The 26,964-nt window shown below is 42.8% G+C and overlaps 1 protein-coding gene across 1 annotated transcript; it reads right to left on the bottom strand.

The window, feature by feature from the left end:
• Positions 1-26,701, bottom strand: LOC132402918 (extracellular calcium-sensing receptor-like). Its single transcript, XM_059986021.1, has 7 exons — positions 26,417-26,701; positions 24,582-25,415; positions 23,583-23,810; positions 19,486-19,609; positions 18,506-19,399; positions 491-720; positions 1-123 (listed from the first exon to the last, which is right to left on the bottom strand). Exons 1-7 carry the CDS (start codon positions 26,672-26,674, stop codon positions 1-3), a joined length of 2,691 nt encoding a protein of 896 aa, XP_059842004.1. The 5' UTR covers positions 26,675-26,701.
• Between the last annotated feature and the right edge of the window lie 263 nt (positions 26,702-26,964).

A 26,964-nucleotide genomic window follows, 5' to 3' on the forward strand; every position in this document is an offset into this window, starting at 1 on the left:
TTAAACGGTAATGCATCCTGATAAAGTGCTTTTTAATTTCAAGTTCAAAGTGTATTTGTTAGCAGAGTACGTATATTGTGCCAGCTTAAGATTCTCCTTCTGGGCAGCCACAAAACAAGAAACCTGAAATAACCAATTAAAAGGAAGATTTACAAGAACCGAATTCACAAAGAGAAAAAAACCCAAATCGTGCAAACAATCAAAGCAAGCAACAACAGTGAAACTAAAGAGAGTCCATAGACTCGAAGCCCTGAGCAGCGGAGCAGGCCATAGTTTCAGCCTCCGTGCAACTAAGAGCCGAGTAATCATCGTGAAGCAGCGAGCAGAACCGGCTCGACCATTGCTTCCAGTCCCGACACTCTCTCAACACTCCAACTCGGCGCTTAAATCATCGAAACATCAGGCTGTCTCTCACACTAGGACCCATGCTGCGTCGCATCAATATGCTCTTGGCCTGGGCCCTGCCATCACGTTCCGGCATGTACCTTACCTTTCCAATCGCCTGGTGCTTAGATCGATCAGACCTTGCTATCGATTTAAGAGGACGGACTCTGAAACTCTCCCATTCCGACATTACTCCACTTCGCACGTCCGACTCCATCTCAAAAATGTCTTCACCACGCTCTGACCACTTCTCCACGAACATGTCTCGACCTTGCTCCAACTTTGCAATGCAACCGCATGTCTCAATCTCCGAGGCAGCCCTGGCTTTGCTTGCTTCTTTATTGTTTATGGTAATCGTTTACAACAATTTCCCGCAGAAAACGCATTAGTGATGAAGTATTTAGTTGTATTTCTTTTGCTTTTTTAACCGCCAGTAGATTCTCGCACGCCTTCAGTGGCACCATCTCAAATGGGACGTTTTATGGTGTAGTAGTAATATTTGGCAAGGGTTGACGGGGAGAAGTCAGATTCCTTTAGCCCTCTAAGGAAGTGGAGGCGTGGGTGAGCTTTCTTTGCTATGAGTCTATATGGCTTAACCTGGATGTGCTATTGGTAATATTGACTCCCAGTAACTTGAATCTCCAACCCTCTTAATCTCAGCATCTTTGATGTAGATAGGTGCCTGTGCACCACTTCACCCCTTCCTGTAGTTAATGATTCAATGATTGAATTTGACGTCAGAGAATATGTACTGTATTGAATCTGAAATCCTTACTCTTTGCAGACATCCACGAAGCAGAGAGATAAAACCCAAAGAATGAATGACAGAAAAGCGTTAGAACCCCTAAGGAAGGTTCTTTACGCAGAAGCAGCAGCAAAGCATCAACCGGCCCCTCCCTCCCCCCATTCGACATTTCAACTGTCCCTCTCTCTCGCTAACGAGGGAGGGAGGATCGCTCCTGCAACAGCGAGACGGGAGACCAGCACTCCGCTGTTTCAATGTTACAGTTTGCTGCATCACTTATTCCGAGTTTCCTCCACGCGAGAATCAGCAAGTCCTCTCTCACCATCCTGAGAACGAGAGGGAAGTCACCCGTGCAGAGGCCTCCACCGCTATCTCGATTTTTAGATCTCCTGCGACACTTCAGTCGGTGGAATCGGCGAGGAATCAAATCATCCTCAGGATCCCTCGAAGAATGAAAATCCACCGTCTGTGAAGAACGTAGCTTGAACACAGCTTTAGATAATTGACATCGACAAACTGGACCCTGACCAGCTCTTTCATTTGCTGACATGGAGAGAAAAGCTGTTTTCATGACACCATGTTACCAGACTCTCTATTTCCTTCCTGTGCAGAGACTCATCTTTACTTGGGATAGAACTCACCATGGCGGCGCACTAGAAACATAGAGAACCTACAGCGCGATACAGGCCCTTCAACCCACAAAACTGTGCCAGACATTAACTAGGGTTACCCATAGCCCTCTATTTTTCTGAGCTCCATATTGAATTGAATGATCTTTATTGTCATTATACATAGGTACAATGAAAGTGGTAGATAAAAACGAGACAGTAATAGAAAAACGGTATTAAATAGCTAAGTAGCATAAAATAAGTTACAGCAGCACCAGAATGTCACAGTAACGCACAAAGTGCCGTTAGTGCAAGTATTTGAGTCCTTGTGTGTGCTCACAGTTTCAGTCACTGTTCTGTGTGTGTGGTGCGATGGAGGCCACAGCTCCGGGGTGGAAGCTGTTCCTCAGTCTATTTGTTCTGGATTTTAGTGTCCTGAGCATTTTGCTGGACGGAAGCGGGTCAAACAGGGAGTGACTGGGCTGTTTGGTCTCTCTGGTTATGCTGATTGCTTTCCTCCTGAGTCTGCTGGAGTAGATGGAGTCCAGTCCTGGGAGCTCCATCCTGACAATTCGCTGGGGCGCCTTCACCACGCGATGCAGGTCTTGTCGCTCAGCGGCTGTGCAGCTGGCATACCACACTGTGGCGCTGTTGGTCAGGATGGTTCAATTATGCTCCTGCAGAAGTTAAGCAACAGCTTTTCTGGGAGTTTGGCCTGTTTCAGCTTTCTGAGCAAGAAGAGTCTTTGTTGTGCCTTTTTTTTTTACAAGCATCAAGGTGTTGGTGGTCCATGTCAGCTGTTTTGACAACATAACTCCAAGGAACTTTAGGTGTTCTACACTTTCCACTACCTCCCCATGTATATGGAGGGTGGTGTGTACTCTGTTCTTTGATCTCCTGAAGTCAATGATCATCTCTTTTGTTTTAGAAGTGTTAAGGACCAGGTCGTTGTCCTTACACTACTCCATCAGATGATCTACCTCGAGCCTGTGGGCTGTTTCATCCTCGTCCGAGATCAGGCCAACCACTGTGGCATCGTCCACAAATTTAATTATGGAATTAGAGCTGTAGATGGGGGTGCAGTCATGTGTGAAGAGTGTGTAGAGCACAGGGATCAACACACAGCCCTGCGGGGTGCCTGTTTTTAAGAAGAGGGTGGTGGAGGTGTGCTTACCAACTCTGGCCAGGAGTCTCTTAAAAGACCCTAACATATCCGCCTCCACCACCATCACTGCCAGCCCATTCCACGCACTCACCATTCTCTGCATAAAAAAACTTACCTCTGATATCTCCTCTGTACCTGCTTCCAAGCACCTTAAAACTGTGCCTTCTCGTGCTAGCCATTTCAGCCCTGGGAAAAAGCCTCTGACTATCCACACGATCAATGCCTCTCATCATTTTATATACCTCTATCAGGTCACCTCTCATCCTCCGTCGCTCCAAAGAAAAAAAGGCCGAATTCACTTAACCAATCTGAAAACTTATAGATTGAGTTAGACCATAAGCTGTGTATGGAGTCATGAGTGCATATGGAGTAGAGTAGGTGGCAATGGAAGCAACAATGCGGAGCACCAGTGTTGAAGATATGATGTGTTGCTTCCTATAATTGCTGATTAATTTTTCCATTGCCTTGCATACCTTCTACGTCTACCATTTCTCATGTCATTTTCCTTTGCAAGTATCCTGTCCACAAGGACATGCTAAGCGTAATCGTAATTGCTGACAAGACCCAATGAATCAGATATTTCGATTAACTTGCATGCAATTGGCGTTTCACTGTGTTCAATTTCGCTTGTAAAACAAATTACAAATTATTCCAAGACACAATTGTCATCGTTCCTGAAGAAATTGTGATGGGTTAAATTATTTTTCTAAAATTATTCCCGCTGTAAGAAAATTACTAGCAACTTTTCTGGATCGCTTGTTGCTGCAAACATTATCACTTCCAAATAAATGTGTTGAATATTTGAACTTGTCAAATGTATGTTAAGGTTGATATCCAAAGAATTAAGATACATATCAGATTCACTTATTGAGAGCACTGTGCCAAAGTCTTCGGCACTCTAGATTTTCTATGTGGTTTCAGATGGTATGGCCTCCGCAGAGCCCAGATCTCAGCACCTTCGTGGCTGCCCAGGATTGCCTGGAGGGACAGAAGCAAGTGAGACGCTCAACGTCTGCAAATGAACTGCGGCAAGTTCTTCAAGGGTGGCTGGAACAACCTACCAGCCGATTTTCGTGCAGAATTGCACTACAGTGTACCTAAGAGATTAGTACAGTTGCAAAGGCAACGTGTGGTCACAACGAATATTTATTTGAATTTGTTTTTTTTAAACTGTCTACTGCTCTTTATAGTAATTTTTTGATATATAGAAACTTTTCATTTAATTGTTTTTGAAAACCTCCTTGCTTTACAAGAGAGCACTGTATATATATTTACACATATATATGCTATATGCATTGAAATATGCATGAAATGCATCGTTTGCGTTAAGAACCAACACAACCTAAGCCCGCAAGTGTTGCCGCATTCCAGCACCAATATTCTTTGCCGATTATGTGCAGAAGAACAGCAACAACAGTAAAACAAGCCACTTTCCTCCGTCGCAGCAACACACAGTCAAAGGCAAGCAGACTCACGCCTCAGCTTCGCACTTGCTCCGACTTTCCCAGTGGACCGGCATAACTGCAGCTTCAAAGATTCAGCTATCATGTCTCGACCTCGGTACTTCTGATCGACCTTTGGGCTTGGATTTTCAAGATTGATCCCAAGACTCGTCAAAGACAAAACCCTAGCTCCAGCTTTGAACTTTAGATTTGCTGGTGACCGACTCCGAATTCACTGACTTGCTTGCTTGACCCTAGGAGATCACCCACCCACATGGACCCACTGACTTGTGAATGTGAAAGCTAGTGAATCTTCTATGCTACGTGAATGGAGATGTACAATTCGATAACTGTTTTGGCCTTGCTTATTTCAAGTGCGCATTTCCACTTCAAAATCAAATTACCTGTTCACTATTGCTAAATTTTATAGCTACTGGATTCTATGGTGCAAAGATATTTCTGGATACTGGTAAGGAATAGATATTTTGTTACGTTTCGCATCCGACCGCTCCGGTTTCCGGGTTTACTTTAGACGCTCCGATTCTCTGGAGTTTCGTTAGCTGCTGTATCCCTTTACAGAGTCAGGCCTGCCTCACTAATTGGTGGCCATGTTTCGGTGCCAGGATTTTGATAGCAAAGAAAGGATTTATTAAACCTGATAGATGACAATCTGATAGTCTTTTTTTCTCAGCTGAAATAATGGATATTATCGTCCAAAGTTATAGATTTTAAAATATTTTCAGTAAATTCGAGGGCACCTAATATTTAAGGTGTGTGTGTGTGGGGGGGGGGGGAAGAAAATAAAGTGAACTTATTGGGCTGACTTACTCCAGTATTCATCAATGAGAGGGATCTTGATGTTTGTGAGGTCAGCTGATATATTAAACGGAAGAGCCTTAAGAAAGACGATGTGCTGGAACTTTTGAAAACACTAGAAAAGACGTCCCTGGGGCCGGACGGGATATAACCAAGATTACAACGGAACCGAGGGATGTGACTACTGCACCTTTGACGATTATCTCAGCATCCATACTGGTCACAGGAGTAGAAACAGGTAACTGTATTGTGGGAAATTTTATTCTTTGGTTAAGAGGAGTAGGAGTAACCGTGGGAATTATGGACAAGTTGATCTTACAGCAGTGGCAGAGAAATTATTTGTGAAGATTCTTAAGATTTATGGGCATTTGGAGAAGCATAGTTTGTTTAGGGATAGTCAGAATGGTTTCGCGAGTGGCTGATGAAGCCTCGCAAGCCTGGCAGAATTCTAAAGATATGTCAAAACAGTGTGATGAAGTTACAGCAGTGCAAGTGCTGTAAATGGATTTCAGTCAACCGTGTGATAAGGATCATCAGGGTACTCTCATTTAGAAAGTCTGGAGGCTTGGGATTCGAAGAAATTTAGCAGTGTGAATTCAGAATGGGCTTGCCCTTAGAAAACAGAGAGCGGTTGTAAATAGAGCATTATCTGTCCGCAGGTCTGCAACACTAGTGTTTTGCAGGAATCTGTCCTGGGCCCACTGCAATTTTGAGAATTTTACAAATGACTTGGATGAAGAAGTGGAAGGGTGGGTTTACAGTGGGTTTACAGATGGTACAAATTCTGCAGCTGTGGTGCTGCAGAAAGTTCTTGTCAATTAGGACAAGGCAGTGACAAAATGCAGAGCTGGGCTGAGAATTGGTATGTGGAGTTGAAAACGGAAAAGTATGAAGTGATTCACTTTGGAACGTCGCATTTGATGTAAGAATATAATTCATGGCGGGATTCCTAGAAATGTATCTGAACGGAGGGCTCTTTGCCCATGTGCATAGATCGCTGAAATTTGCTGCACGGGTTGATGGGGATGTTATCCTTTGTTTTCACTAGTCGGAGATTGAGTTCAAGAGGCATGAGTTTGTTATAAGATTCACCCCTTGTAACAATGATCAGTGAGGCACAGAGAGATCTGTATTTACCGACAAGTACCTTTAATGCTTAAGGTAACAAGTACGTGAATCATACATGAAATACCTTGTGTGCACACCTGCTAAGTTGTCCCGACTCTCCTGAATAGTCAAAGAATAACAAAGAGTTTACCCGGGCAAAGGAGTCTAAGGCTACGTCCACACTACGCTGGATAACTCTGTAACCGAAGCTTTTTCTCTTCGTTGTTACCCTTCGTCCACACTAAAACGGCGTTTTCGTCCCCCGAAACAGGAGCTTTTCAGAAACGCTCTCCAAAGTGTGCATTTTTGAAAACGCCAGATTGGCCGGATCCATGTGGACGGGCTAACCGGAGAAATCTGTAAATGCTGTCAGATGGCAGCGCGCTATTTCATTGTTTTCTTGAATGCAACCTAACAATTTCAGAACAGACAGCAACGAAACTGACGCCAGAAGAGTTAGAAATGTACTCACCAAATACCATAACTTACTGAATAAATAAGTATACTCATTTTGCCCTTGTGGTGAACTGCATATACCTGTCTGGACACGCCCCCTCTGCTGACTGCTCCTGGGGCTCCTCCCACAGACCCCTGTATAAAGGCGATTGGAGACACTGCTCCTCCCTCAGTCTCCAGGATGTTGTGTGGTGGGCTCTAGCCGCTAATCGTGGTCTCTTGCAGCTAATAAAAGCCTATCGATCGCCTCCCGTCTCCGAGAGTTATTGATGGTGCATCAGCCCTGTTTCTGTCCTTGCCCGCATGAAGGTGGTTTACCTATTTATGCAAGTACTTCTCTGACAATAGATGTGTAACAGCCTAATGTAACATTGTATGGAAATACAAGCTAACACTGATGCAGACATGTTTTATACATTTAACAAGTTGCTTTATTAATGCAACAGAGTTAGTCAGTTTTTCAATGTTCGTCGTCAGCCGGTCATACCGTCTGTGAACTCCCTGTCGGTTGCCTCCGTACGCTCCAGTATTTGTTTTTTTTTTTACTTTTAAGTTCTCCTGCGCGAAAGCCAACAGCTGCCCGTCGTTTTAAGTTTTTCTAGTCTGTAACTAGACAAACGCGCACTTTTACGGCGAGATTCGACACCAAACATGTCGCTTGTTTTCGGTAGATGTGTCCTGCGCATGCGCAGCAGGAGGAGATTCGCCGAAATCTCTGTTTCAATCCGGATAGAGATATTTTAAAAAATGCATAGTGTGGACGCCTATCGTTTTTACGCGAAACCGGCGTTTTCAAAATTATCGGGTCTAGTGTGGACGTTACCTAAGCTGGGCAGGTGTTCCTCTTCGTCCAAGTTCACTCAACATGCGTTCTACGCAGGTTCGCTCACGCTTGTATCTAAGATAGTTATACTTTGAAGTTACTCTGGCAGCACACACAAAGTATCCACTTTTATATCTATCCCTTATCAATTCAAATATTGCATTCCAGTATCACTGGCCACAAGTGTCTGACGTTTAACATCTAGTTATTGGTTCTGCTCCAAACCAGCATCGATTTATTGTCCTCTCCCCAGCAAATGACAGTCGATAATTTATGGTTCTTTGTTCTCAATCAGCAACCAACTCGAATCACTCCTGACAGGCACCAACTCCAACATCCACAAGTCTGCATTTTATATCCAACCAAAGAACATCTCACAAATGATTTCTTATGGAAAGCATCTCCAGTCGAGCAGATTACCTGAAGCATCGTTGTGTCTTTTTTTAAAATACTGATCAAGCTAAGTAGAGCATCTTCATTAACTGGCAGCCTCCACTCCCAAGCACACAGCAAGAGCAAAGACAATTAGTCTGTCTGCTTCCACGATCATCGATTCATTTGAATTCACCGCTTTGTAGACTCATTCTTTCTGCGCACCATCACCCTCCTCGTGATCCAAAGATATTTATCACAGTATCACGATCTTCCTCTAATCTGTTGACTACCCGTAGGATTGCCATGGATCACCAGCAGGTGTGCTGTACTTACATTCTAACATTTGTTTACTAAATTCATACAGTCTTTATATCAGTCATCGTTTTCTGAGTACATAAAGTTATTATTACAGCAGAATGTGATATTATCCTCAACCATGGTTGTCTTTGAACATTTCACCCCAATTCCAAAACTTATCCCAGCTGAATCACCCAATCTTTAATTCGCCTTATCATTGTGTGTCTTTGCAACCCTTGTATGTTTAGTCCGTTGATGTACTATCTTATTTGCCCCCTTCATATCTTGTGTCTGGTCTGCAGTCAAATGAGGAATCAGCAGTGACTCGGTAACAACATAAACCCACAAATATCCATTCGTATCAGTTCATTGGATTGCAAAGTTCCGACCGCCACGGCTGGTTGAGGCAAAGCTCATCCTCCAATAGTCAAACTTAAAGTCACGTCCCCAATGACAGCATTGTGATTTTCTAAATTGCATTCTTTCAATCCCTTGGTGTAACTCATGGCTGCTGTTGTCAAATAATATGTTCATCACACTATAAGCTGCAAAAAGAATCATTGTTCACAGGCAAAATACACAATGACCAATCTTGTAAGTACTGAAACCACAATCCAGAAGTTTCTGTCTGGTCATCTCTTTTGGAAAAACCCAGAGGTTTCACGCTCGATGACATTTGATAAATCCATCCTTTTCCTGGTTTCAGTCATAATTATAGCATGTTTTGGTGGGTTGCATAAGGGTGTCCAAGTATTCTCATATTATTTACCCTCATTGTGAACCCTTTTTAAGGAGTATGTTAAATTATATCCTTGATGGGAAATGTAAAATACTGCACCAACATAAAACCTTCCTTTACCATCATCACAAGTACTCGATACTATTTTGGTTGGTCTAAGACTTCTAATATGACAGAGGCAAACCTCTTTTTCAATCCATTCTATTAATTGCTCATCTGATACCCAATTTGTAATTTGATGTGCTTCAAATTGTAATAAATTCATACCAATCATTGCAAAAAGACAGCTAGTAAATGTAGCACTGATCTCAGCTTTATGTGTTCCCTGAGACATGAGATCTATACATTCAATTTTCAAATTCGTTGTAACCTGAAGAGGCCTCAAAATTTTACGTGAGTCCAGCGTTCCCTGGGATGCATTCCGACCTATCTGATCAGTCTGCAGCTGATATCGATAACGTTCTCCATTAATACCCGCATTTCAGCTGAAGAGACTGTATCTGATTTTATATTTCTACTACATCTAAGGCATTGACCGTTGTTTCCTGTGTGTCAAAACCTGCTTTCACTAATTCCATTGGTTCTCCCTTCTATTTTTGACAGGCTTAAACTCACACCTGCTCAGTTGTCTCCCAAGAAGGTGAGTAAACAATCGTTTCATTGTAGGTGAGCACCATTTAGGCACCGTTATTTCAGTTAAATTAAAAATTACCTGCACATGCTGGTACCCTGGTACCAAAGTGACAAACCTCCCTGCATCTTCTAGCAGTAATTCTATCCCATTTGTGGTTTTCTGAGTTTCACTACATGTTAGGCTCCGTTGTAGTTTTAGTTAATTGGGGTGTGGCGTGGTCAATTTTCTATTCGGTTTAAAAACCCTGAAAGGGTCTGGGCCCTGACACAAACGTTTACCCGTGTCCCTTGTTATCACAAAAGAAGATAACGAAGCGGCCTCCGACCCTACTATGCACTAGAATTCTTCCCGTCTTGACCCACCTTACTTCATGCACCCGTGGTGGTGAGGCCTGACACCATCATTGAAGCTCGGGATACAATCCCCAAGATGGCGATGTCTCCTCACATTGTTTTGTGGGCTTGTTCTATCTGGCCCCTCCAACGTCAAAAATCCTTGCTCTACTCTCCCACTTCTCAGGTTTGGCCATTCTCTCTTGATGTGTCCTTCTTGACCCCAGGTATAGCATTTAAGTACTCCACCCCTAATTCTTCTCATTCCGACATTATTTTACTTCCTCTAGTTTTCTTGGTCATTCGATAGCATGGCGGGAAGACCTTTCAGGTGGGTCCCCTACGCTTATTTTTCCAGGCAGTTGCTTGACAGCCAAGAGAAGCACGTTCCCATTAGCAGGTTTATTTGACTTTTGTGTCTCCTTTTCCCGTGGTCAACTCATTTTCCTCAGTATTCTTGCCTCAGTATGCGTAGGTTCAGTGGGATCAAACATTTGTGATACTTTTTTAGCTTAACCATTTAGGTGAGGGCTCTGGTCCTAGGTGGTCTCCATATAATCTTTTTCTATATACTTCTTGGAATGTCATTCATAAACGGGACCAAACGCAGTGGGATGCTTACCTTTCCTCAGGTAAAGGAAGTTCACTTTCCTAGCGACAGTGAGGATAGGAATAGAATGAGGTGGCAGATAAATATGTGGCTAAAGAACTGGAGCAGGCGGCAGGATTCAGATTTCTGGAATATTGTGACCACCTCTGGAGCAAGTGGGACCTGTACAAAAGGGGTGGGTTGCACTTTAATCTGCGTGAGACCAATATTCTTGCAGGCAGGTTTACTAGAGCAGTCGGGAGTGGTTGAAACTAATATAGCAGGGAAATGAGGATGAGCCAGCAGGTTTAGAAGTAGATGATGGGTGTAGCACGAATGTTAATAAAGACAACCCAATTATTGGGTACAAATGCAGACAGAGCAAAGAGGTAAATTGTACCACAGAATCAAAATTCAAAAGGGCGAAGAATGCAGAACTGACGGTCCTGTATTTATATATGCATGGCATTCAGAATAAGGTGGACAAACTCGTGGCTCAATTGGAGATTGGTCGGTATTACATGTGGGCATCACTAAGTTGTGTCTGAAAGAAGGCCATAGTTGGAAGCATAACATCAAAGGATATCTTTGGTATCGAAAGGATGGGCAGGAAGGCATAGTCCGTGGTTTGGCTCTGTTGGTAAGAGATGGAATTACATCTATAGAAAGACTTGACATAGGGTCAGAGAATGTTGAATATTCGTGGGCGGAGTTAAGAAATTGCAAGGTTAAAGAAAACATGGGAATGATTTATAGGCCTCCAAATAGTAGCCAAGATGTGAGGTTCATATTGCAAAGGAAGCTGAAAAAGACATGTAATAAAGAGAACGGCACAATTGTAGTAGTGGACTTTAATATGCAACGGGATTGGGAAATCTAGATTGGTCTTTGATTGCAAGAGAGGGAATTTGTTGAATGCCTACAAGATGGCTTTTTAGAGCAGATTGTGCTTGACCCTACTCGGGGAAGGGCTATCTTAGATTGGTTGTTGGGTAATAAACCAGATCGTATTAGGGAGGTGTAGTAAAGGGACCCTTAGGAGGCAGTGATCATAATATGATTGAATTCATACTGCAGTTTGAGAGAGAGAAGCATAAATCACGTGTATGAGTATTGAAGTGGAGTAAAGGGGATTGCAGAGGCATGAGGGAAAAGCTTGCCCAGGTGGATTGGAGGAGGAGGCTGTCGGGGATTACGGTAGAGCAGAGATGGCTGAGGTTTCTGGGAATAGTTCACAAGTCATAGGATAAAGATGTCCCACAGAGGAAGAAATTCACAAATGGTAGTTGAGGGCAACCGTGGCTGACAAATGAACTTAAGGACTGCATCAGAGCCAAGGAGAAGGCATATAAGGTAGCGAAAGCGAATGGGAAGTTGGATGATTTAAAATCGAACAAAAGGCTGCAATGTTGGAGTCTATTATTAAGGATGAGTTTTCGATGTACCTGGAGACTAATGATAAGATAAGTTAAAGTCTCTGTGGCTTCTGCCAAGGGAAATCTTATCGTATAAACCTGTTATATTTCTTCGAGAAAGTAACAAGCAGGGTGGACAATGGGGAGACAGTGAAAGACATTTACTTGGATTTTTAGTTGGCGTTTGATAAGGTGCCACACAAGAGGCTGTTTAACAAGATTAAATCCCATAGCGTTAAAGGAAAGATCCTGGCATGACGAGCAGAATGGTTGACAGGCAGGGGGCAGCGAGTGGGAATAAAAGGGACCTTTTCTGGTTGGCTGCTGGTGACTAGTGGTGTTCCTCAGGAGTTAGTATTGAGTCCGCTACTTTTCACATTGCTTGTCAATGATTTCTTAATGGAATTGACGGGTTTCTGGCAAAGTTCCCGGATAATACGAAGATAGGTGGAGTGGCTGGTAGTGCCGTGGAAGCAATGTGATTGCAGCAGGATTTAGATATATTGGAAGACTGGGCGAAAAAAAGTGGCAGATGGAATACAGTATTGGGAAATGTAAAAGAGAGAAGAGTGCGGACTGTTTTTTAAATGGGGAGAAGATTCAAAATCAGAGTTGCAGAGGGGCTTAGCAGTCCTCGAGAAAGACTGCAGAAGATTAACTTACAGGTTTAGTCTGGGTAAAGAAGGAAAATGCAATATTGGCAGTTATTTCAAGGGGAATAAAATATAAAAACAAAGAGATAATATTAAACCTTATAAGGCACTAGTCACACCACGCTTAGTGTATGGTGGCAGTTTTGCGCGCCATATCTCAGGAAGGATGTGTTGTCATTGGACAGAGTCCCGCGAAGGTTCGTAATGTTGATTCTGGGAATGAAGGGGTTAACATATTAGGAGCGTTTGGCAGCTTTGGGCCGGTATTCATTGGAATTTAGAAGGATGCATGGGGATCTCAATGAAACCTACCGAATGTTGAAAGGATTAGATAGGATGGATGTAGAGAGCATGCTTTCCATGGCGGAGGTATCCAGATCTAGAGGGCACAGCCTCAAAACTGAGTGGCAACCCTTTAGAACAGAGGTAAGAAGGATGCTTTTTTAGCCTGTGAGTAATGAATCTGTGGAATTCTCTGCCACAGACTGCGGTGGAGGACAAGTCCGTGTTTATATTTAAGGCGGAAGTCGATCGTTTTCTGATCGATGAGGGCATCAAAGGATATGGCGAGAAGACAGGTGCATAGGGTTGAGTACATTCCGGTATCAGCCACGATGGAGCAGATGGGTTGAATGGCCTAATTCTGCTCTTATGGTCTAGTATTTCATTTTTTCAGAAACTGATTTCTGTATCACATTTACAGCTGCTTTTAAATCACTACACTGTTTCTCCGTGTGGCATTTAGCTAAATCGGCTTCTCTACCCGTTTAGTTTGCTCTTTTTTAAAACAAATTTCTACCATTTTAGCTGAAATTCATTCATACTTCTTCGTCCATGTAAATATGCTTTTGGGGCCTAGTTTCGTCTTCGAACTAATCTCGCTCCAATTGACTCCTTATTGAGGCAGGCAAATGCTTCTGCCTTCGGTAGCTAATTAAACTCCTTATCTAACAATTTCTCTTTGTCAATTAAAAAAAAAGTGTCCAACATTTTCCCGTATTTTGGCCATTTCCTCAATACGTACTTCTGGAATAATCCCCTCCAATACTAAATTGAGTGGAAAAGCAAATTGTGCAGAAGATACAAAGAGTCTGAAGAGACATATAGATAGGTTAAGTGAGTGGGCAAGTATCTGGCCAATGGAGCGCATTGTTGGTAAATATGTAAATACGAGGTCAACCACCTTAGAAGGAAAAATAGAAGAGCCGTGTATTATTTAGATGGTAAAAAAATTGCAGCATGCTGCTGTGCAGAGGGACTTGGGAGTGATTTTGCATGAATCACAAAAGGTTGGTTTGCAGGTGCAGCAGGCTATCGAGAAGGCTAATGGAAGGTTGGCCTTCATTGCTAGAGAGATTGAATTTAAGAGCAGGGAGGTTGCGCTGCAGCTGCACAGGGTACTGGTGAGGTTGCACCTGATGTACTGCGTGCAGTTCTAGTCTCTTTATTTAAGGAAGGATACACTGGCTTTGGAGGCGGCTCAGAGGAAGTTCAGCAGGTTGATTCCAGAGATGACGCATTTAGACTATGAGGAGAGATTGAGTCGGCTGGCACTGTAGGCGCTGAAATTCAAAAGAATTAGAGGAGATCTTATAGAAACATATTAAATTATGAAAGGGATAGATGAGATAGAGGCAGGAAATCTGATTCCACTGGTAGGCGATACTAAAACCCATGGACATAGCTACAAGGTTCGAGGGAGTAGGGTGATGAGGAGGAACGGCTTTTTCCTGATAGCAGTGAATCAGTGGAATTCTCTGCCCAATGAATCAGTGGAGGCGACCTCAGTAAATGAATTTAAGACAAGGTTGGAAAGATTTTTGCATAACAGGGGAATTAAGGGTAATGGGGAAAAAGCAGGTGGGTAGAGATGAGTCCATGGCCAGATCAGCCATGATCTTATTGAATGGCGGAGCAGGCTTGACGGGCCAGATGGCCGACTTCTGTTCCTATTCCTTATGTTCTTATGTTTAATCAAAACAATCCAAGTCTTTCAGACTTGCAGAATTCTGTGAATTCTTCATCCCAGTTCGGTACTAACTAGCTACCCATTCCTCAGCTCTTTCTGTTTCTCACCCACATAGTCCGGATCGAGTCTGTTGCTGACTCAACAGGCATTTAACCTCGAGCCCATGACATGGACGCCAATTCTATTATGAGAATCACCCTTTGTAATAATCATCATTGAGGCATAGAGAGATTCTGTATTTACCGATCAGGACGTTTATTGTTTAGACTAACATGTACGTGAATTCATGCATTGAGACCATTGTGTTCACACCCAGAGAGTTTCCCTCACTTTCTTGAATAGTCAAAGAATAGCAAACACATTACACGGCCAAAAGGGGTCTCCGCTGGTCGAGCGTTCCTCTTAGTCCCAATTCCCTCGGCATATGCTCCACGTAGGGTTGCTCATGCTTGTATCTACAATAGTTGTTCTTGATGTTACCGCTGCCAGCACACACGAAGCAACCACTTTTATATCCATCCTTATCAATTCAAATATCGCATTAGAGTGCCATTGGTCACAAACCATGTGTCTGACCTTTAATACCTTCAAGCCAGTATCCATTTATTGCTCTCTTTCCAGCAAGGTCTGTCGATAATTTATGGTTATTTATTCTCAATCCGCAACCAGCTAGAATTACTCCAGGCAAGAAACAGCCCTAACATTCTCAAGCCTGCATGTTATATCCAACCAAGAAAAGATCTCACATAGTAACTTCTTATTTGGTAATGTTACTTAGTTGATCAACTTACCTGGAGCATCATTGCGTCTTCTTTAAAACATTGATCAAGCCAAGCACTTCAAGCTCACAAAATAGAGAACAGATTGTCTTCAGAAAATGGCAGCCTCTATCCCCAATCATGCTTAAGAACAAAGGCAATTAACTCACAAAAATACAACTGCAGATGCTGTGGATCAAAGAATACGCACACAACGCTGGAAGAACTCAGCAGGTCAGGCGTGAGAAAAAAGTATCTAACGTTTCGGGCCGAGACCCTTCATCAGGAATGGAGGACTATTTGATTGATATGTGATTGATATGTTCGTGGCCTAAGGCAGAAGGAGTCAATTTTAGAAAACCTAGCACACATACTTTTGAACATTGTCCCCTCCTACATTTATGCACTTCGTCCAGCGGCCATGGAGCATACGGATCTTGGACCTCCAGAAAGTGTCCACAGATGGGTGATTCATAAGTTCATGGCCTAAGGTTGAAAGAAATGAGTTATACAGCTCTCTTCACATGCACATGCAGGATAACTCTTTGAGTGATAATGCAGAAAGTTTGAAATTAATAACTCCTCTCCTTCTACCTTAGGCAATGAAGTTATCAATCACCCCGTTGAGTTAACGGGCCTAGTTATCACTCACACATTCAGTCCGAAAATGTAGCTCTCTCCATCAGTGGAAAATCTTATCCTTATTTAAATATGCTCTGACAAGTCCCCATTCCGTTATTGCATCATCATCATCATCATCTAGTATGGAAGGGCTACTGCAATGGATCTAAACAAACTACAGGCTGCAGAAAATTGTGAACAGTTCATTATGACACTACCCTCCCTAGCATCAGTGCTACCTTTAAAAGGCGATGCCTCCAGAAGGTAGCATTGATTATTAAGAACCCGCATCACCCTAGGACATGCCCTCGTCTCACTGTTGCCATTAAGGACGAAGTACAGGACCACGAAGACAGCCATTCAAAGCTTCAGAAAGAGTTTCTTCCCCTGCACCATCAGATTTCGCATTGAACAATGATTCCTTGAACACGATCTCACTGTGTTTTTCTCCTTTTGTATATTATTTAATTTATTTAGTAATTATACATTTCTTACCGTAAGTTACAGCTTTTTATCAATATGCATTGCAGTGTACTGCTGCTGCAAAGCTGCAAATTTCACGACATAATCCAATGATATTAAACCTGATTCTGATTCTAATTCGGACTGGTATCCCCCACGTAATAAATCACGATAGATCACATGCTTTCATTGAGCTATTTAATACTGTAAGCATCGTCGTCCCAATTGATTTTAACAGCACTATAGAGTCATACCACAATGTATGGATTACTAAGTAGACTATAAAATGCCACTACAACGTTCTCGACGTAATTTCTGGTGCTCTAGAACAACCTAGAAGAATAGCCGATTAGCCTTTCATGACTACTCTCCATAACTCCACAATAACACAGTCCAAACACGTTATTATTTTCTCGGCATCTTATTATACATTTCTGGCATTTGCCCAACGCTTTGCGACAAACAAAGAGACCTATAGTTTTTCGTGTTTTCTTTCGAACGTTTATTAAGTATTGCAGTCACACTTGCTACCTACACGAATCTACATGATTGTAGCCAAAGGATTCACCGACTCTAAAGCCATCAGATGCAGATCTCTGGGGTTTAAACCACTAGGTCCTTGGGACGTCAGTATTCAGACTGATGCCCGCCACAGCAGCATCGCAATTACAGTACTAGGTCCTGATTGTGATGCAATTGGATTTCTTCATAAGATTTTTCACTTACTTCTTATTGTTTTCTTTTTTCGCATATTAGGTGTTTGACGGTCTTTTAAAATGGGTTCTATTGATTTATTTGTTTTTGTGGTTATTTCTACGAGGACGAATTTCAAGGTTGTATTTATTTTGATAACAGAACTTTAACTTTGAAAGTTGAACTTTGTACTCCGATATTAGCATTCCAATGTATTTAAGATCAAATATATTACATTAACTGGTATATTGGGTGTCGGGGAGCGGTAGCGCCTCTGGTGGCGGGTTTGTAGTGCTCCCCCAAGGGCAACTCGTCCACGTTTGATGCCTACCTGGCACCCAGCTCTCACTTGTGGTTTCAAGTAACTGCATGCGACAGTGGCCACACCCTGGTACAGCGCTTCGACAGGCGAGCTAAAACCCAGATGGATAGCCGGGAATCTCCAACTCCGGTGAGATAAGGATATGTACCCCAGCATACGAAGCCCGTTCCAGTGGACTGGGCGGATGAGATGTACTGCAGGATAAAACGGCCAAGGAAACGGTGCAGCAGATCTTCGTGGTGAGCGGAGGGCATGGTAAGGCACAGAAGGCATCAAGGTTATAAACTGTAGCCGAGGAAGTCTCCAGACGTGACGATTTTGCGGACCATAGGACAAAGATTTTTGAGGCCGAGTGAGTGGAACTGCCCCAGTTCATTATAAACTTCCCTCCGCACAGGTATTTTTTTGAGTAGTTGTAAAGTTTAAACTTTCTAAAACAGAGACCTGTTAAGAATTCTCTCCATGACTCAGTCGTTGTTGAAGTAGAACGAAGCAATGTTTAATTTTTCTAAAGTTCCATTGTAACTGACAGCCTAATTGTGTAAATTTGAAATCACTACCGGCGGTGAAAAAGTTTCAACCCGTAAAAGTTAATCATGAAGTAATCATGTTTGTCAATCCGATGTCAAATTTAGTTCTTGGTCCACTTCTGTGTTAAAATTGCGCACAATCCAATATAAACAATTTACAGAAGATTTAAATGGTTTATTTCTCAGAATATTATCTATCTCTGTGTGTGTGTGTGTGTGTGTGTGTGTAAAAAATCAAAGCTACGTACAATCACTACATTTTGTGGACGGAACGGTAGTGCAGTGGTTAGCGCAACGCTCTGACAGAAACAGCGAGCGGATTCAATTCCACCACTATCTGTAAAGACTTTGTACGTTCTACCGTGATCCGATTACCTCCCACGTTCCAATGACTTGCGGGGTAGTGGGTTAATGGTCAAATGGGTGCAATTGAGCTAGTTCCTTCTAGTTTGACTAGAAGGGCCTATTACCCTGCTACATTTCTGAATAAATAACGATGATAATAACCGCGGATTACACACACTAATGTAACAATGATACGAAAGGCAGATGGTAGCTACAGAGAAGTACCTTTCGCCATCATATGTTTCTTTGTATTACTATCAGGTTTCAGTAAGATAATGTAACATTTCGGTGCAAAAATACAGACGAGCAGACCGAAGCTCGATGCCCAGATAGCGAATACTTCAACAGCCACGGTATACTTTCCCGGTGAGCTCACATAGGCTGGAATGAATGTTATCCAAACAGCGCAAAAGATCAACATGCTGAAGGTGATGTACTTGGCATCGTTGAAGCTGTCCGGAAGTTTCCGGGCAAGGAATGCAAGCACTAAACACACAATAGACAACAGAGCAATATAGACAGAGACTATGTAAAAGGCGATCAATGAGCCAGCGTCACATTCCATAATAATGATGTCTCTGTAATATCTCATGTTTTTCAGGGGATAGGGAGGTGACACGCATAGCCAGACAACACAAACTAAACCTTGCAAAAAAGTAAGGATGAAGACGCCCAAGCGTTGCTGCCCGGGTCCGAACCAATTCATCACACTACTGTTGGGAAGAGTTGCTTTAAAGGCAACCACTACAAGGATGGTTTTGCTCAAAATACATGAAATACAGAGAACGAACACAACTCCGAAAGACGTGCGGCGCAACATACAAGACAAGCTGGATGGTTCTCCAATGAAGGCGAGCGAGCAAATGAAACAAAGCAGGAGGGCGAAGAGGAGCAGGAAACTGAGTTCGGAGTTGTTCGCTTTGACTATAGGTGTTTCTCGGTGTCGGTAGAAAATGGCGGCGGTGGCCAGTGTAAAAAACACTCCTACTAGAGAAAGCGTCACTAATACAAACCCTAGAACTTCTCCGAAGGAAAGGAACTCAACCTTCTTTAGGACACATTGCGTTTTTGCCTGATTGGACCAGTATTCCGATGGACACTTGATGCAATCCGTGGAATCTGGAAAAATAATAATTTCACATGAAAATGTGTGTGAGCACAGAACTGCGGAATTGAACGACATTGCTGTTCATCTCACCACTTACCAGTGGCGTTGCTGAACTCACCATCGGCGCACTCTGCACAGTCAAAACAACATATCGGCTGCCCTTTCCGGCTTACTTTTCGTGTTCCCGGAAGACAGGGCTCTGAGCAAATAGCTCGTGGGATCTGAAACAAGAGAAAACATCCTGATAGTATCCGTTGGATGTGCAAATGCACGCATGAAACATGCAAAACAGCAGAGAAAAGATGAAATGGATCCCGTTAAATAAAAGAAAATTAAATTGTCCAATGAACGTTGAACTAATTTAAATCTGGGCAATATTATACGCGACGGATGTGAAGCCACAAGCGGGGGTTGCTGAAATAACTACATGGCAGAACTGGAGAAACAGAGGTGTTTTGACTCATATCAGAGAAGATGATTTCTAGAGTTTGAAATCAGCAACGCTTCGCCGGAAGTAAGTGAATAAGGAGTGTTAAAATCTCCCAGTGAAGGCGTCCATATTAGAAATGGGGACTGTAAACTACATTCTAATTCTATGCAACAGTTTATACCCGAATTCTGGATCATTCCAGAAAAACAGGCGTTGAATGCCAGGTTATACGGGGAGGTAGTTACACCAAGTTGCAGGTCACAGGTAACAGGGCGACGGACAAGATATGGAATGGGGATAGCCAACAATTGCAGCGCACCCGACAGCCGGTTATCGTATTAGGTGTTCAGGGGGCGTGGATGACCAAGCAGAGGGAAACCACGGCGTTCAGATCTCTGGCATTGAGTCTTCGAAGGGAGGGGGTTGGGCTTGGGGTGAAGTGGCGAGCTGTAGTGATAAGGGATCCATCCATTGGTTAAGGGAACAGACAAGTGGTTTTGTGGACCAGAAGAAGATTTCCAGATGGCTGTTGCTTCCCAGATACCAAAGTCAAGGTGATCACGGAACTAATCCAGAACATTCTTATGTGGGAAGCAGAGAAGTCCACGTCTGTACCCATAATATGGGTAGGAAGGGCGACGAGTTCCTGCAAACTGTGTTGAGGAAGCCTGGTGCTGAGTTACAGGAAAGGGCCTCTTTGGTTGTGATCTCAAGTTTGCTCCCCGTGCTGCGCTCTGGTGAGACCAGAAACACGATGGTTTTACTCTGGGTGCTCCAAAGCCGTACCGGTTGGTAGGTTAATTTGCTATTCAAAATTGTCCCGTGATTAGACTGGGATTAAATTAGGGGATTGCAAGGCCGGACGGGCTACTCCATGTCGCATGTCAATAAATATATCAGATAAATATGAATATAAGTAGGAAGAATATACACTTTAACACATAACTAAGGAGTTGGTGCACGAGGGTGGCTTCATATTTTTGGATCATTGGGCTCTCTTCTGGGAAGGATGTGACCAGTACAAAAAGGAACTGTTTACACTGAAATGGAAGGTGACTAACTTCCTTGCGGGTAGGTTTGCTAATGCAGTACGAAAATAGAAAAGGCTTCCCAGAAGGGCAGTGTAATGATACGTGTGGATTGGGAAAATCATGTCCGCACTGGATCTCAAGACAGTGAATTTGTAGAATGTCTACGAGATGGTTTTTTAGAACAGCTTGTTGTTGAGACAACTAGGGGATCGGCTGTACTGAATTGGGTACTGTGTAATGAACCAGAGGTGATTAGAGAGATTGAGATGAAAGAACCCTTAGGTGACAGTGATCATAACATGATTGAGTTCACTGAGGAATTTGAGAGAGAGAAGCCGAAATCCGATGTGCCTGTATTTCAGTGGAGTAAAGGAAATTACAGTGGCATGAGAGAGCACTGGCCAATGTTGTCTGGAAAAGGACTCTAGCAGGCAGGAGGGCAGAGCAGCAGTGGCTGGAGTTTATGCGAGAAGTGAGGAGGTGCAAGACAAATATATTCCAAAAGAAAAAGAAATTTTCGAATGGAAAAAGGATTCAATCCTGACTGACAAGAGAAGTCAAAGCCAAAGTAAAAGCAATGGAGAGGGCACACAAGGAAGGAAACATTAGTGGGAAGACAGAGGATTGGGAAGTTTATAAAAGCTTACAAAAGGAAACTAAGAAGTTCATTAAGAGGGAAAAGATGAACTATGAAAGAAAGCTAGCAAATAATATCAAAGAGGATACTAAAAGCTTTTTCAAGCATATAAAGAGTAAAAGACAGGCAAGAGTAGATAGAGGACCGATAGAAAATGATGCTGGAGAAATTGTAATGGGAGATAAGGAGATGGTGGAGGAACTGAACAAGTATTTTGCATCAGTCTTCACTGAGGAAGACAGCAGCAGTATACCGGACACTCGAGGGTGTCAGGGAAGAGAAGTGTGCACTGTCACAATTACGATAGAGAAAGTACTCAGGAAGCTGAATAGTCTAAGGGTAGATTAATCTCCCGGACCAGATGAATGCAATCTCGTGTTCTGAAAGAAGTAGCTGTGGAGATTGCAGAGGCATTAGCAATGATCTTTCAAAAGTCAACAGATTCTGGCATGGTTCCGGAGGACTGGATGATTGCAAATGTCACTCCGCTATTTAAGAAGGCGGTAAGGAAGCAAAAAGGAAATTATAGACCTGTTAGCTTGACATCAGTGGTTGGGAAGTTGTTGGAGTCGATTGTCAAGGATGAGGTTACGGAGTACCTAGAGGCATATGACAAGATAGGACGAACTCAGCATGGTTTCCTTAAAGGAAAATCCTGTTTGACAAACCTATTGCAATTTTTTGAGGAAATTACAAGTAGGCTAGAGAAGGGAGATGCAGTGGATGTTGTGTATTTGGATTTTCAGAAGGCCTTTGACAAAGTGCCGCACATGAGGCTGCTAAACAACATAAGAGCCCATGGAATTACGGGAAAGTTACATACGTGGATAGAGCGTTGGATGATTGGCAGGAAACAAAGAGTGGGGATAAAGGGATCCCATTCTGTTTGGCTGCCGGTTACCAGTGGTGTTCCACAAGGGTCCGTGTTGGGGCCGCTTCTTTTTACGTTGTATATCAATGATTTGGAGTTTGGGATAGATGCATTTGTGGCTATGTTTGCTGATGATGGAAAGATAGATGGAGGGGCCGGTAGTGCTGAGGAAAGAGAGAGTCTGCAGAGAGACTTGGATAGATTGAGAGAATGGGCGAAGAAGTGGCAAATGAAATAAAATGTTGGGAAGTGTATGGTCTTGCACTTTGGCAGAAGAAATAAACGGGCAGACTATTATTTAATTGGGGAGAAAATTCAAAGTTCTGAGATGCAACGGAACTTGGGAGTTCCCGTGCAGGACACCCCTAAGGTTAACCTCCAGGTTGAGTCGGTGGTGAAGAAGAAGAATGAAGGCATTCATTTCTAGAGTATAGGAGCAGAGATGTGATTTTGAGAATCTCTAAGGCACTGGTAGGACCTCACATGGAGTACTGTGTGCAGGTTTGGGCTCCTTATTTAAGAAAGTATGTGCTGACGTGGGAGAGGGTTCAGAGAAGATCCACTGGAATGATTCCGGGGATGAGAGGGTTAACATACGAGGAATGTTTGACCGCTCTTAGACTGTATTCCTTTGAGTTTAGAAGAATGAGGGGAGATCTCATAGAAACACTTCGAATGTTAAAGGCATGGACAGAGTGGATGTGCCAAAATTGCTTCTCGTGGTGGGGGAGTCTGGTACGAGACGGCATGACTTAAGGATTGAAGGGCGCCCATTTAGAACAGAGATGCGAAGAAATATTTTTAGCCAGACGTTGGTGAATCTGTGGAATTTGTTGCCACGGGCGGCAGTGGAGGCCAAGTCAAAAGGTATTTTTATGGCAGAGATTGATAGGTAGCTGAGTAGCCAGAGCATCAAAGGTTATGTTGAGAAAGCGAGGTAGTGGAACTAAATTGGAGAACAGATCAGCTTTTGGGCCTAATGGCCGACTTCTGCTCCTTTGTCTTACGGACTTTTTGGGGCGACACCCTTCATCAGTACTCTACATCAGAATGTCTCGTTCTTTTAAACTCTAAGAAAACAGACCGAACTATCGAGACTGCACTTTATATTACATTGCGCGAGGGTATTATCAACAATATCTGTTTCTACTATATCGCCCACATCCCAGAAATGCAACTACTTTCCATTTCGACTGCGTAAATGGAAGGTAGAAGAAGGCCCTACCATATTTCCGGTCGTGCTCCACATGATCTCTCGGACATTCATCATTAGTTTACGCCCTGGCGGGGCCGAGCCATCATAAGATCCAACATATACGATGTCGACACTTCCCTTGAAATTCCTTTGTAAGTTCACGAATTCATATCTTGGCACTGGGTCTCCATTTTCATCGAAATATACGGCTTCCCCAGTCTTCGCTGTGAAATTCACCGTGCGGAGGTAGTGCAGTAACTGGGCGTGGGAGGGGGGGGGGTAGTGTGAAGAGGGTAGGTAAGGAAGCAAGGACGGCTATTCTTTAATCGAGGTGTGGATTCCGTCCATTTAAATAAAGACATTCAAATTTGCCGTAAGCGCACATGATTGAAATGTGTTGCATAGTAGGTACCACGTACAGAAGAGATGTATATTTGAGACTGCCGAGGAGGGTGGAAAATATTTAAGGAATAGCATGGTTGTCACAGATATTCATCCACATACATGAATACTGAATAAGAAACTGTCCGGTGTAGATCTACATAGAAATTCATGCTCTTGCTCTCGGCCTGTAAATCACTGCAAAATCGCAAGAGTACAGCCCTGCTCAATATACCGTCTGTTAGATGGCCCTTAACATTACCCAATAAAGGGTAATAAAATTCACAGGATGCTGCTATACAGAAACCGGGACAGTTCAACCAGTGACCTTGCTAACATTCATCTTTACACCAATACCCTCTGTAAATTATCTAAGCGTGAATTACACTATGGTTGGTGGAGATTGCCTCTCTGTATATTAGTTGCACTATTACCCACTGATGAACAGATTGGAGTTTGAAACATTGGAAATCATTTTCTGTGAATTAATATCTGACCATCATAAAGGGACTATATTGCTAAAACATAAAGGACAGTGGTTGAATACCCGCAAATGAAAATAGAACACAATATATGTTTCAAAGTGTATTCATATCTAATGGCTTTCTCAATGAGGTGCTTGCTTCAACAAAGGAATTGTATGCCTACCTGCCACGGCTCAAAATTTGCTATATGCGCGCAGGTGTTATTCGCAAATGGTCCTTTGCCTTCTACACAGGTTAACAGATTGTGGAGTGCGTGAGCGATGGAGTAGACCGCTGTATACACATTGTATGAACTCCCGTCCATTGTTTCGGGAAGGTAGGCATTTTCTATCCCATCCATCTGCTCCTTCCCTGTGCATTGCCGAACTTGTCCCGTGGAATTCCCCGGGCTTGTCCCATTGTCTCTGGTAAAAGAGCAGGTGAATAAATTTTCCCAAAACTCCGTCACCAAAATATTGCCAGGAAACTTAGAAGGATGGACTTTATGAAGATAATCTCTGAGATCATCTATCTCTGTCCTGCGGGTGGTTGGACCGATTGTACCTGCGAGATAAGTTACTCTTTCTTCTGGGAGGAGAAGATCTGCTGTCACCCACGCCTCACTTCCAATCCACTGTATACCGGTGACATTTTGACGCAAAATTTCGTTCAATAAAACTCGCATATCACCAACGTTAACAAAGGCCACCACCACTTTAGTAGACGCCTGTTTAATCACCTGGACAATTTTGCTGATTTTCTCTGGTGGATCGGTCCTGTAAAATGACTCAGAGTAGGCAATGCAAACCCCAAACTTTTCCACATGTTCCACAAATCCTTGCATTCCAAAGTTACCATAATCGGTGTTGCTTCTAATAGTTCCAATCCAAGTCCAGCCAAAGGTTCTCACCAGTTCAGCAATGAGTTTGGACTGGTACTGATCGCCGGGGATAGTTCTAAAAAACGTGGGGTATTCTGTTTTATCGCCGAGGCAGGAGCAGGTGGAGTAGTAACTAACCTGTTGAGAAGGAGGACAATAGATGAATATCTGTGTCCGGCTTTAGACTATAAATGACTGATATATATCGAGCGTTTCTTTGTGAATCTTCTCATGATTGTACACGATGGTACATGAATGTGCAACATGAAGAACCACACATGTTACTGGCATGTCACTACTTATTTATTATTCTTGTAATAAAGCTCCAGTTAGCTACATCAGGATTACTGTTGTCAATTTTGTTCGTTCAATTATGGAAACGACGTAGTGACTTTGGAGGAGGTGCAGGCCACGATTACCATGTTGCTGCCTGTGTTAGATGGGATATGCTTTATGGAGATTTTGGGAAACTTGGGTTATTTTTCCTGGAGCGCTGGAGCATGAGGGCAATCCTAACAGAAATGTATAGGATTATGAGAGTCATAGACAGAGTACACAGTGGTGGTTTTTTTTCTCCTCGTGTTTAAATGCAGACATTTAAAGCGAGAGATGGGAAAGGTCAATGGAAATGTGCCGGGCATTTTTTTACAGATTGCTCGTTGTCTGGAATGGGCTGTCTGATTTGGCGAAGACAGTAAATAAGATAGAGAAGTTTGAGAGTCCTTTAGCCGAGTACTTGAATGGGCAGAGAACTGACGGGCATTGACATTGTGTAGACAAAAGGGACTAGTTTAGTTAGTTAGTTATTTAAATGATAGTTTAGTTATTCCGGCACAATACATCGGTTGAATGGAATGCTCCGGGGCTTGACTGCTCAATGTTCTATGTAAAACTACACGGAGAAGTAACAGAGGATAAGTTAATATTTCTACTGTTTATTACTATGAATGGTGTATCACCACTTTCTGGCATTTTTCATGTGGTAAAATCTCAAGCTATATATATATATATAGATAATTTTTTTATTCTGCCTGTATGCTAAGTTAAGATACACGATATGGGAACGTATTTTTATATTTCTGCTAATAAGGAGATCGTTTTTTCAATGTATAAATGCAGAAACATATTTAATACATTACCAGAGGAATTCCGAAGTAACCGATTGTCCTGGCGGTAACAATGGAATTTGTAGATATTTCGCAGCCAACAATGGCAGCGACGTTGGAGGAACCTCGACATTGAGGGAATTCAATTGATTCATCTTCTCCGTTGACCAAAGCGAGCGCTGCCTTCGAGGCGACCGTGGGGTTCGAACAGTCATCATGGATCTGATACCCGAGTGTTATCCCCGGGAGTAGATTCTTATTCTGGTTTATTTCTTCAATGGCAAAAATCATCGTTTGCACCCGTTGGAAGCTTGCAAACCAAAAACTGTGGGATAAATGTAAGATGAGGTAATAAAAGTCTTCAGATTACTAATGTTTTCCGGAAATGACATTAAACAATCTTTAATATTGAATCTTGAAAGATTTAAAATGTAACACTTCTCTTGTTGTCGATAAAGACTGTTCATAGAACGGACCTCCGCTCCGGAGACACACTGATTGTTTCAAACTTCACCAGCTAAAAAGAAAGCAAATTCATCTTGCAGTAAACAGGATTCTACGGATCTTCCAGGAGAGGGTTC

This window comes from Hypanus sabinus, chromosome 2, assembly GCF_030144855.1.
Source record: "Hypanus sabinus isolate sHypSab1 chromosome 2, sHypSab1.hap1, whole genome shotgun sequence".
Lineage (NCBI taxonomy): Eukaryota > Metazoa > Chordata > Chondrichthyes > Myliobatiformes > Dasyatidae > Hypanus > Hypanus sabinus.

Excerpts from the sequence above, each read along its gene's own strand:
- LOC132402918 (XM_059986021.1), bottom strand. The coding sequence starts at position 26,674 with ATGATTTTTGCCATTGAAGAAATAAACCAGAATAAGAATCTACTCCCG. Across the intron at positions 19,610-23,582 it reads GGAGCACGACCGGAAATATG|ATCCCACGAGCTATTTGCTC; the intron begins GTAGGGCCTTCT and ends CTCTTGTTTCAG. Across the intron at positions 721-18,505 it reads GAAACATATGATGGCGAAAG|AAGCAAGCAAAGCCAGGGCT; the intron begins GTACTTCTCTGT and ends TAAACAATAAAG.